Raw genomic sequence first — 12,632 nt, forward strand, 5'->3', positions numbered from 1 at the left:
GTTCAAATTTGACCTTCTCAAGACTCAAGAATTCCAGCAGGTCTCCCCTCCACGCCGGCCGGCACAGGGTGGAGAGGTTGATCTTCATACCAACAGGATCCGCCTTTGGGCGATCAATGAGGCGAAGGCTACAACATCTGCCTCCACACCCATTTCCGACCCCGGCTGGTCCAACACCCCGAATATGGCCTCCCGAGGGCCCGTAGACTTTGCAGTATCATAGCAGTTTCCTGATATCAAGTGTGTGAATTGAATTGGTTGAAGATCGACATCTATGATGCTGGGGACCTTCTGAGGCAATCAAGTGAATTATCCACTGTGCACCTCAGACTGAAGATTAGTTGCAAATACTTCAGCCTTTGGGTGCAATTGAACTTAAAGGGAAGAAAGTCCCATAGAGAGCACATTTAGCCTTGTGTTTCTCTGCACTCGCAGTGCCAATAAACATATGGCTATACAATAATCGCTTATTGTCACAAGTAGGCTTTAATGAAGTTACTGTGAAAAGCCCATAGTCGCCACATTCCAGCGCCTGTTCGTGGAGGCCGGTATGGGAATTGAACCCGCGCTGCTGGCCTCGTTCTGCGTTACAAGTCTGCTGTTTAGCCAACTGTGATAAACCATCCTCTCACGCTGCTCACGTTAATTAAGGGGCTTCAGCGGAGAATGCAGAGCCGCGCCATTTGAGAAAAGTGGGATTTACCTTGCAAAGTCTCGTGAGATCATATTAGATCTCGTGAGGTGTTGCGAGCCGGGTAGATCCCAGGAGTGGGATCTCTCAGCTTTTATTGGCCAAGCTGCACCGTGGTGAGCTGCTTTTCAGGCGCAGTGTGGCCATTGGATCGTGCCCTTTATCTTTTGTGCTGATATGTGGGCTTCTCATCATTGAGGATGGGATATTAGTGGAATGTCTAGCTTCTGCTGGTTGTTTATTTGTCCACCACTATTCATGACTGAATGTTGCAGGACTGCAGAGTTTTGATCTGATCCATTGGTTGTTGGCCCATCGGATTCTGCTTTTGCTGATTGATATTCAAGGAGTTCTGTGTTGAATGTCGACAGATTGACAGCTAGGTTTTAGTATTGCCTGGTAAATGGTAAAGTAAAGTCGCCGTAGTCCCAGATGACTATAGATTTCCCCTTTTGATGGGGACAGTTGGCTTGTGGTGATTTAACCTGAGGATCACCACACCTCAGGCAAGGAGCAAGGTTGAGAAGGCAGGGCCTTCTTGAATAACCTCAGTCAGTATGGGAATTGAACCCACGTTGTTGGCCTCGTTCTGCCTCACATGCCAGCTTTCCAGCCAATTGAGCTAAACGCGGCCCCCAATATGCTTGGTACTGCTCCTGGCATGGACCCTTCTTGAATGAGACTTTGTCTTCATGAGGATTGTGTGGTGGTCTGGTAGATATATCCTTCAGGACTTGGCCAGCTCAATGAGTAGTGGTCCTACGGAGCCACACTTGGTGAAGTCCTACATCGAGAGTACGTTGCCCCCTCAGTGCTGCTTCCAACTAATGTTCAACATGAAGGAGCATTGATTCATCAGCGGAGGGAAGTCAGTCGGTGACACTCGGGAGACTTCCTTGCCTATATTTGATCTGATGCCATGAGACTTCATGGACTTTGGAGTCGAGCTTGAGCATTCCCAGGGCAACTGCCTCTCGACTGTATATCACTATGTTGCCACCTCTGTTTGGTCTGTCCTGCCGGTGCACAGGATATCACCAGAGATGGTGATGGCGAAAGTTTGGGAAGTTATCTGGGAGGTATGACTATGAGAGGCTGTTGCTTGACTAGTCTGTGGGACAGCTGTCCCAGTTCCGGATGTTAGGAAGGAGGGCTTTGCAGGGTCAACGGAGCTGAATGCGCCATTGTTGTTTTTGTTGCCTAAGATGGTCTGCTGGTTTTATTTCTTTTTGACTTCTCTGTAGTGGTTTGGTGCAACTGAATGGTTTGCTAGGCTACTTCTGAGGGCAGCTAAGAGACATCCACATTTTTGCGGGTTTGGAGTCGTGTGGAGGCCAGACCAGGTAAGGATAGCAGATTTCCAATGGACCAAGACTAGCTTTCAATTCTTGATTTTTTTTCTTCAATTAACCAATCAACAAATTAATTGAATTCAAATTCCATCCGCTGCTGTGGTAAGATTTGAACCCCTGTCCCCAGAGTACAGAACATAGAACACAGACCGTACAGTCTAGAAGGAGGCCATTCTGCCCATCAAGTCTGCACCGACCCACTTAAGCCCTCACTTCCACCCTATCCACGTAACCCAATAACCCCTCCTAACCTTTTTGGTCACCAAGGGCAATTTATCACGGCCAAGCCACCTAACCTGCACGTCTTTGGACTGTGGGAGGAAACCGGAGCACCCGGAGGAAACCCACGCAGACACGGGGAGAACGTGCAGACTCTGCACAGACAGTGACCCAGCAGGGAATTGAACCTGGGACCCTGGAGCTGTGAAGCCACAGTGCTGGCCGCTGGATTATTAGTCTGGTGATGATACCACTACACCACCACTTTCTCTGTTGTCCAGTTAAGTGGGAGTGTTCTCACGGTTCCATTTTTATCTATTCAATTGCAGTCAGAGAACCATCTGCAATGGCTTCCACTCCCACTCATAAATTGCTGCACAGATCTATCCTTGGCTCCCTCCTATTTCTCATCTGCATGCTGCTCCTTGGTGATGTTTGCAAACAAAACGTCAGTTTCTACGTGTACACTGATGACATTCGCCCCATCGCACCACCTCTCTTGACGCCTCCATTCTCTCTAGTCACACTGCTTGTCCAATACCCAATAGTGGATGAACAGAAATTTCTTCAAACTAATTATTGATATAAAGGAAGCCAAACCAATTATTGATAAAGCGGACGCCAGTGTGAAATATTGAACTTGCTACCATTAGTATATTACTTGATTACTGTTGTATTACTTGACTTGAATAATCATAACCCTGCACCTTAATCCATGCAGGTTTTGCTGGGGTCATTTAATCTCAGCCTCTTATTTGCATTCAAGAGGCAACAATATCAAAGCCACTTTAGTTGTTTCTTAATGATCTGTTACCACAGCACCTTTTCAAAAAAACTGTGGGGATCCACAGTTTTTTTAAAACAGCCATTAAGGCAGCTTTTTATTTTTCAAATCTTTTCAGTGAAAAAAGCAACTCCTTTAATATGATGTCCTGCTTCAGAGGAAGCATTGCAGATTGACGTCAAAAGAAAACCAATTGTAGAGTGTCACAGCCAAGAAGATCAGTATCTTGCACCATAATGAGCAGCTATGCCGTTCTACGTCCTAAAGTTTGCACTCTATTTTCAGGCTCAGTGTCATAAAATATATTTTTGGGCAGTCTTATGATTCAACAGCTCCAGATTTATTCCAAGTGTTTATTCCGAAGTATCACATTGGCTGTTGTTTATGGATTCAAGCCACACTCGGCGTCTTCAGCGCATAATTTTGAACTGACACTTCAATGCCATACTGAGGGAGCACTGTTATTGAGGACTCTCCTTCAGATGAGGAGATTAATCTGTTTGTTCCAGTGATTCAGATAGATGTTAAAAATTCCAAGGCACTATTCAAAGAAGAGCTGTAATTTCTCCTGTTTTACTGGCTTAACTACCCCCCCATCAGCGTTTTTCTATTGTCATAGAATTTACAGAGCAAGAGATTAATTGTACATGCCAGTTCTAATTTTTCACAGTCTAATCCCTTTCCCTTCCCTTATATCATATCCTTTTTAAGTTTTGCCTTCTCAAATACGTAGTCAAATCTCTTTTAGGTGAGTCAAATGTTCTGCCCCAGTAGCCATTGTGGTAAAGCAGTTCATATTGTCGTAATGTTGTGGGGAAAATTTTTCTCATTTCCCCACAATAGTGATAATCCTGAGCCTGGATAATCCTGAGCCTATGTCCCATTCTTATCATTGGTTTATCAGTCAGTTTGTTGTAATCTTTGAAACCTACATAGGACTTTCTCACAGAGTTAAGCTCAAAGGCAAGGGCTCCACACAAGGCCAGGTAGGCAGGATACAACTCGGTTTATTTACTACTAACAATACAATAACTACTCTACTTCTCTCCCCGCAGGGTCTTCCTCCCTGACATGCTCCCAGGTCGGGGTTTATATCCTGTGGGGTTCCTCCAATCGGGGGAGCTCATACTCCAAGTTGTAGGAGGGGAACCATATACAATGTAGGTTCTGGCCCCTTAAGGATTTGTAACATACACCAAGTATACAGTTTAGTTTGTAAAGAAGGCATTGCCAACCTTGCAAGAGGGTCCTGCTGAACTGTACTATTTTTTTTTTTTTGCATGTAATTTAAGAAAAGGAAAGTAACTTTCAGTTCACACATGCTTTTTGCTTTCTTCCACCTGCATTTAGAAATATGTTAATAGTAGAATGCGAAGTGAAACTGCAACTCCAGCAATGGATAACCTGGTATATTGCAAAAAGTCAGAAGGATCAGAAGGTTCCAGATTCAATTTCTGATTTGTGCTGAGTTGGACAGGGCAATAGTTTGAGCAATTTATTGAGGGATAGAAGAAAAATTAATTGAAACTCAGATGCCTGCTCCAAATAGCTGCACAGGTGCAGATTGAGCAGTCTTTTGTTGAACCCCTCACAGTCTCCCAAGACCCACACATCAGTCAAAAAGATTCCAGCAGTCTGAGGAATGAAACAAGATGTCTGCCACCAGCTTGGCCAAAGCCACAAAGGAGTGATATTAAATAAAACATTTTTTTGTAGTTTCACAAGGCCATCCACGTGGGTGTTTGAATGTAACGTTGTGAAATTTCCTTTCATTAGTAGAATCACACAAAATGTATTAATTTGCTCCATTTCCCTTGTTGCCCATCCTTGGTTGCTGGCTGGCAACTCACCTTCTCAGTTGCTTGCTGAGGAATGGAAAAACGTGGATTGATGTGCAGTGATTGGATGGTTGGTTACCGGATTGCCCTGCATCAGTTGGATTTGTGTGAGGAGCAGGGTTGGGGTGTGGAGAGTGGTCCTTGGATATGGTGGTTACAGGGGCCAGTGGTGCTGTTCAAATATTCTAGGTTGATTTGTGGGTCTGTGTGCCATTGAATGTGCCCTCCTCCTGTGGAGATCGGTCAGAAATGCAGATCCAAGTGCCTACTCATTCTGAGCAGCAGCATCATAGACCATGTTGACATAATTGCTGGCCCTGGCAAACTATTTCATCAGTGACCAGCCTCATGCATGTATGGGCATCTGATTGGGAGATCCTGAATATGTCTCTGGTAGTGCCCTGGTGGCAAAAGAGTTGAGGGTGATCATTACTTTTACAACCACTGATGATGCATGGTGAGTAGGTAATAGCAGGAGATGGATGCCTACTTTCATCCGCATTTCACATTGAGCCTTTGGAAGAGCTGTGGAAAGCGCCCCAGAGACTCTCTGCCTGTACACCCTGTTATACAGATAGTGTCTCTTGCAAACTTGACCCGGCCACTTTTACCTCTGCCCTCTCTGCTCTTACTCCTTTCTCTGCTGACCATCTACAAGTCTTTCCAAAGCAAGGTGTTGTTTCTGGTGATGGTCACCTTACCCCAAATCCATAGCAGGCAGCTATGGCACCACCCAACCTGACCTTGAGTCTCAAAAGTACACAAATTGACGCCTCAGCATAAGTACACTCAACAAACCACAGCACAAGTACACTCAACAAACCATTTCCCAGTGGGAACTGAGTATCTGTTGATGTCCTTTGTCTAACATTTTGAGTCTCATGAGTTGCCTTTAATTCAATTAGCCTTGGTTTCATTGACACGTTTCAGGAAGCCAGTGCATGTGCTATTTAAATGTAAATGACAATTAAAATATTGTTAGAATACTTAAGCATTCAAATCACTAACCAGCCATTTGGACAGTTACACACACAACTAAAGATGTCTGAAGTAAACCTGGAAGTCAGCATGTTGAAGTCGACTTCCCTATGTGCTGCCATTTTTCAAAATCAATTTAACTCCATCGGCATACACTCTTGTGTTTAAAATTTTCCCTTTATTAGTATTTATTTTTGCACATGAATATGCAATGTGTCTTACCTGCAGATTAATCCGGTCCAATAACTCTTGCAGGGTCTTGGGTTTGGGCCGTTTGCTCTTGGTAAATATCCTTGATTTCCTGGGTTGTTCGACTTCATTTGGTAGGATATCGACATAGATAAATTTAAAGGACCCTGCTTTGTTTTTCAGCATGCCAGTCCATGTACCTACTGGCGGTTTTTCAATGATGTTTATAATATCTCCTTTCTGTTAGCAAGGAGAAAATAGGTTAGATAAATGAAATGAGGTTAAAGATCATACAAAACATTTCAGATTCTTGCAAAAGAGCAAGTGGTTCCTATTGTTTCGCCAATGAGTGTTTAAACTGCAACGTTTCCAACCATCTTTTATACCGTCATGTGATACTGAAGTATGTTATCAAAATAATTGAGTACATTTCTGAGGCATTTGTGCTGAAACCTGTTCTGGTCCTGACACTTCTGTGCTCTGTCATAAAATCACTAAAGCAGCAAACAAACCTTGGGCGTGATTCTCCGGAAATTGTTTTTAGTGTGGTAGTGCCGCGAGCTTCCCAAGCTTGGCCCAGCGAGGCTGGCAATGCAATTCAACATTAATTGGTCCACTTAACGAGGCCTCACGGGCTTCTCGTCGCAAATGAAGGCTTGCCAGCTGATTCGCCAGCATAGAGCTCGCCAGCCCCCTGCTAACAAGGTCGAGCAGCACTTTAAGCAGCACTTGCTCAGCCAGCTCGCAATCATGGTGCTGAGGAGACCAACCCCAAAATTCGGGGACGCAGACCTGGGCAGGCTGCTAGACTGTGTGGAGGCCAGGAGGGATGTCCTGTTCCCCCGAGGGTCCCGGAAGGTGAGCCACAAGGCAGCTTGGGATGACGTGTTGGCAGCTGTGAGCTCGGGCTGTGTGAGCAGGAGGACTGGCCTCCAGTGCCGTAAGTAGGTCAACGACCTACACCAGGCAGCACGAGTGAGTAGACCTCAACACCACCCACCCACCCACCCCCACCGAAGGGAGTATCCCCCCCCCCCCCACCACCGCCACTGTGAGCCACGCATGTGGCTAGCGATGCCCTCTCTGTAACGCCTCAGGAAAATCCTATAATCGTCGGGAGAGGACCCAGACTGGCGGAGGGATGCCGGACTTGAGAATCCTCGCCATTCGACTTCCGGCGGCGGAGGGGAGCGGTCGCACATAGAGGAGCCCCAGAGGGGGGGGGGGGGGGAACATAGTCACGTCCTGTCCCCCCCACGAAGAACGCACGCCCGGGCACTCCAGCTGTGCCCCCGTGCGGCGGGAGAGAAGGAAGAGGAGCGACCTGGTCTCTGAGGCGGAGCAGGGCCGGAGACCCGGGCGCTCGGGAACGGAGCAAGCAGCAGGAGAAGCACGAGGGGAGAGCCCCCCAGGGCAGAAGGAGAGGAGGCCGCAAGGAGCCGAAGGGACGAAAGGTATGCGGGAGGAGCCGGGGGCCGAAGACCAGGAAGCGACCGGAGAGAGTCGCGCCCCCCCCCCCCCCCCCCCGAGCGGAGAAGGAACAGCGGAGCGTGGGCCTGCAAGCCAGCCCGACCGACCGAGCCAACCCCCCCCCTCACCGGGCGACAACCACCACGAGGCAGGCAGTGGCGGAACAAAGGGGGACTCACGGCCCGAGAAGCCTTTCTCTCTCTCTCTCTGGTTCCAGATTGAGTGAGGAGGAGGGGGGGTGGGGGGGGAGAAAGAAAACGGAAACTCCCTCTTTTTGAGGGGGGGGGGGGGAAAGAGGGGGAGAAAAAAGAAAGACTTAGAAAAAGAAAACTGTGAAAGTGTTCAAGGGACAGAACACTCCCTCTCCTTCCACGCTTCTCAAAAAAGAACACCAAACGTACCTGAAAAAGGTATCCTCTGAAGGGAGGGGGGGAGGGAGAAAGAGGGGAAGGGGGGAATGAGGGAACTTAAAAAAAAAATAATTAAAAAAAAAAAAAAATGCCAGAAGGGAGCCAAAGCAGAGGGAGAAAGGGCACCAAAAGCAAACGGGGCAATACACAAGCCCACTCAGACGAGCTAACTGGCACACGAAGCGGCAGAATGAAAGCCTCACCGCAACTAAAGGAACTGAGCAGACAGGAGCTTTTTCCCCCTGGGCCAGAGGGGAACTGGAAGGCAGCCTTTGCCGAGGCACTCGGGGAACACCAGCAAGAAAGCAAGGCAGGGACCAGAGCAGACATGGAGGCCGCAGTACAGACAGCAATGGCCAAGGCCCTGGCAGGGGTGCAGTTCGCCCTGGGCAGAGCAGAGAAGAAACTGGAAGCACAGGAGGAGAAACTGGAAACCCAAAATGCGACCATGAAGGAGCTGGAGAGGGCTGCGACTGACATGAGCGACAGGATCCCGGCCCTGGTGAAGGAGGTGGCGAGACTGGGCACAACGCAGGGGAGCCTGAAGGGCTGGGTGGATGATCAGGAAAACCTCTCAAGAAGACAAAATGTTAGGATACTGGGCCTACCAGAGGGGATTGAGGGTAGAAACCCCACGGCCTACATGGCCAAGATGCTGGGCCACTTAGTGGGGAGGGAAACTTTCCCCAACCCACCAGAAATGGACAGAACGCACCGGTCGCTGCACCAGAAACCCAGTGCGGGGGAACACCCGAGGGCAGTTATAGCTGAAATGCACCGGTACAAAGACAGGGAAACAATCCTGTGCTGGGCCAGGCAGAACAGAACCAGCAGATGGGAAAGACACTCCATTAGAGTTTACGAGGACATTGGGGCAGACCTCGCCAGGAGACGGGCCGAATTCAGTAGAGTGAAAGCAGCCCTTCACAGGAGCAATGTACGCTTTGGTATGCTGTACCCAGCGAAACTCTGGGTCACATACCAAGAAAGAGAGTATTTCTTCTCATCCCCCCCCCCCGATGCAAACAAATTTATCGAAGAACATGAGCTGGCAAACCAACAGCGAGGGTAGAAACACGGTAAGGGGCAACAACGCGCGGAGGGGGGTGAGGCAATGCCAGGCCCCACCGCCCCCACCCCCAACAGGGCAAGCGCACCCTGAACAAAAAGCAAACCGCTACCCAACGAACCGACATAGACGGGAAATCAGGCCCCAGAACAAGGGCATGAGAGTAGCGGAGAAGGGTGAGCAAACGGGGAGCGCAGGTTAGGGCGGAGGAAGAGCAGGCAGAAAAACGCAGAGGCTGGGCAGGGGCGAACCAAGACAGTAACTCCCATGAGGGGGGTCGCCGCACGAGCAAGAAAGCTAGCACCGGGGACATGCAAACAAGCAGGGCCGCAGCACGCCCCCAACAGGGGGGACGGCGCCAGCAGAGGGTGGGTGGGATGACTCAACAGAGGCGGGAGGGCAAATGGGGACAGGAGCAGGGGAAGAGGGATAAAGGAGGGATATGAGGGGGAGGGACCGGGGGGGGGGGGGGGGGCGGAACACCGAGACGGAGGGACAAACCAGGCTAGAACAGGAACAGGGCTACAGAGTGCTGCAACCAAGGGGTCGGAACAAGGAATCGCTGCAAGCATCCACCCAGTACGGCCTCTGGGTGAAGGGAAACCCCAAAGTGAAGGGGCTACCCGCATGGCGGCCGCACACCGGGCGACTATGGCAGGGGACCCCTGGAATTAGGGAGGCCCTGGAGCACAGGGGCCCCACCGCATGGAGAGAACAGTGACAGCGACCATCCAGGACGGCCCCCTAACAAGGGGGAACCCCAGGGAGCAGGGGCGCGTCCACCAGGTGAATATGGTTAATCCCACAGGAGCGAGGGGACAGAAGCCCCCCACCAGGATAGTCACCTGGAACGTAAGGGGACACAACGGCCCAGTGAAAAGATCGAGAGTCCTCAACCACCTAAGAAACATGAAGGCAGACATAATCTTCCTTCAAGAGACGCACCTGAGAGAGCAGGACCGCCTGCGGGTATGAAAGGGCTGGGTGGGACAGACCTACCATTCCTGTTACGGGACGAGGGCCAGGGGGGGTGGCAATACTGGTCAGCAAATGGACGATGTTTAGGGCGACAAAGACGGTTGCGGACCCGGGGGGATGGTACGTCATGGTTAGCGGGACCCTGGATGGGGCACCGTAGTACTCGTTAACGTGTACGCGCCCAACTGGGACGACCCGAGCTTCATCAAGAAGACCATGGCAGACTCCCTGACATAGTGACGCACCGGCTAATCATGGGGGGGGCGGGGGGGGGGGGGGGAACTTCAACTGTGTACAGGACCCAACGACTGACAGATTGAACCCCAAGACGGGGAAAACCGCAAACATGGCAAGGGAACTGAGTCGCTTTGTGGAACAGATGGGAGCAGTGGACCCCTGGAGGTTCACCCACCCAGGGGAGAAGGAGTTTTCCTTCTTCTCCCCAGTACACAATGTATACACCAGAATTGACTTCTTTGGGGTGGGGAAAACGGTGCTTCTGGGGATAGACAAAGTGGGATACTGCGCAATTGTGATGTCAGACCATGCTCCACACTACATAGACATGAGGCTGGAGACGGGCAGGGCCCAATGCGCCACATGGAGGTTGGACAGTGCCCTACTAGCTGACAAGGCCTTCAACGAAAAGATATCGCGGGCCATAGCAGAGTACACTGAGAACAATCAGAACGGGGAGGTCTCGCCCTCCACGTTCTGGGAAGCACTAAAGGCCGTAGTAAGAGGGGAAATCATCACTTTCAAAGCGCGAAGAGATAGGGAGGAAAAGGCGGCTAGGCAGCAACTGGTCGACTCCATACTGGAGGTAGACCGTAAATACTCCGAGGCCCCGACAGTAGAGCTCCTGGCGGAGAGGAAAGAGTTACAAAGGAACTTTGCTTTCCTGGTGGAGAGCAGATCAATGCTTCAACTCTGGCAAGCACGTGGGACCCTATACGAACCGGAGACAAAGCCAGCCGCCTGTTGGCACACCAGTTGAGAAAGCAGCAGCCACCAGAGAAATTGCGCAAATCAGGGATACTAGAGGCACATTACAAACAGCCAGAAAAGATCAACAAGGCATCCGGGGCCTTTTACCAAGGGCTGTACACCTCCGAGCCCCCAACGGGGGAGGCCGGGATGAAACGGTTCCTTGATGGATTGGACATACCAGTCATGGGGGAGGGCAGAAAATGGGCCTGGAAGCACTACTAGCACTGGGAGAGATCATGGATAGCATAATCTCCATGCAGGCGGGGAAGGCACCGGAACCGGACGGATTCCCGGCGGACTTCTACAAAAAATTCGCGACAGCACTGGCCCCGCCCCTGCGGGAGATGTTCACAGACTCACTGGCCAAGGGCACACTGCCACCCACGCTAGCACAGGCCTCAATCTCGCTAATACCCAAGAAAGATAAAGACCCAACGGAATGTGGGTCATACAGACCCTTCTCACTGCTGAACGCAGATGCCAAGATTCTAGCCAAACCGCTAGAAGACTGCGTGCCAGAGGTGGTCGCAGAAGATCAGACGGGTTTTGTCAAAGGTAGAGACAGCTTACCACCAACAGGCGCCTGCTGAACGTGATAATGACCCCCTCCGGGGAGAGAAGACCAGAAGTGATCGTCTCTCTAGATGCAGAAAAGGCCTTCGACAGAGTCGAATGGAAATACCTCATCGAGGTACTGGAGCGGTTCGGGCTTGGAACAGGATTCACTTCCTGGGTAAAACTCCTATACAACGCTCCCATTGTGAGCTTACGGACAAACAACACCAACTCCCGATACTTCCAGATGCACAGGGGCACCAGACAAGGATGCCCACTGTCCACGCTGCTGTTCGCCCTAGTGATTGAGCCACTAGCAATTGCGCTCAGAGCAGCAAAAAGCTGGAGGGGGATCCAAAGGGGCGGTAGAGAGCACAGAGTCTCACTCTATGCAGATGACCTGCTCCTCTACATTTCGGACACACAAAGCAGCATAGACGGAATCATCGCGCTCCTGAAAGAGTTTGGCGCCTTCTCGGGCTACAAACTCAACAAGAGCAAAAGCGAGATCTTCTCGGTACACCCACAAGTAGGTGGGGCAGCCCTAACGGGACTGCCGTTTAAACAAGCCCGACTCAAATTCCGCTACCTGGGGATCCAAATAGCCTACGACTGGAAAGGGATCCACAAATGGAACCTCACCAGTCTGACAGAGGAAGTAAAAAAGGACCTGCAAAGATGGAACACACTCCCACTCTCCCTCGTGGGGAGAGTCCAGACGATCAAAATGAACGTGCTGCCCAGGTACCTCTTCCTATTCAGATCCATCCCGATCTATATCCCCAAGGCCTTTTTCAAAGCACTAGACAAACTAATCATGCCATTCGTATTGGGGGGGGGGGGGGGGGGGAGAGAATGCTAGGATCACAAAGAAGGTCTTACAAAAAACAAAATCCAGGGGAGGGGGTGGCTTGCCCTCCCAAACCTTCAATTCTACCACTGGCCGGCTACAGCCGAGCGAATAAGGGGATGAATCAAGGAGCCAGAAGCCGAGTGGGTGCGCACTGAGGAGGCCTCCTGCAAGGGGACCTCCCTCCAGGCCCTCGCTGCCGCGCACACTCCCATCCCCACCCAAAAAACACTCCAGCAGCCCGGTGGTGATAGCCACC

At 50.5% G+C, this 12,632-nt stretch overlaps 1 protein-coding gene across 2 annotated transcripts in view; it reads right to left on the reverse strand.

Annotated features, from left to right (window-relative positions):
* The window catches only part of sash3 (SAM and SH3 domain containing 3), a 97,148-nt gene that overhangs the window by 8,076 nt on the left and 76,440 nt on the right, over window positions 1-12,632 (reverse strand). For both annotated transcript variants that reach the window (XM_072505380.1, XM_072505378.1), the window contains exon 6: window positions 6,085-6,291. In XM_072505380.1, coding sequence (XP_072361481.1) covers window positions 6,085-6,291 — 207 coding nt within the window. The remainder of the gene's footprint in view (window positions 1-6,084; window positions 6,292-12,632) is intronic.

The sequence above is a fragment of the Scyliorhinus torazame genome, chromosome 5 (assembly GCF_047496885.1).
Source record: "Scyliorhinus torazame isolate Kashiwa2021f chromosome 5, sScyTor2.1, whole genome shotgun sequence".
Taxonomy (NCBI): domain Eukaryota; kingdom Metazoa; phylum Chordata; class Chondrichthyes; order Carcharhiniformes; family Scyliorhinidae; genus Scyliorhinus; species Scyliorhinus torazame.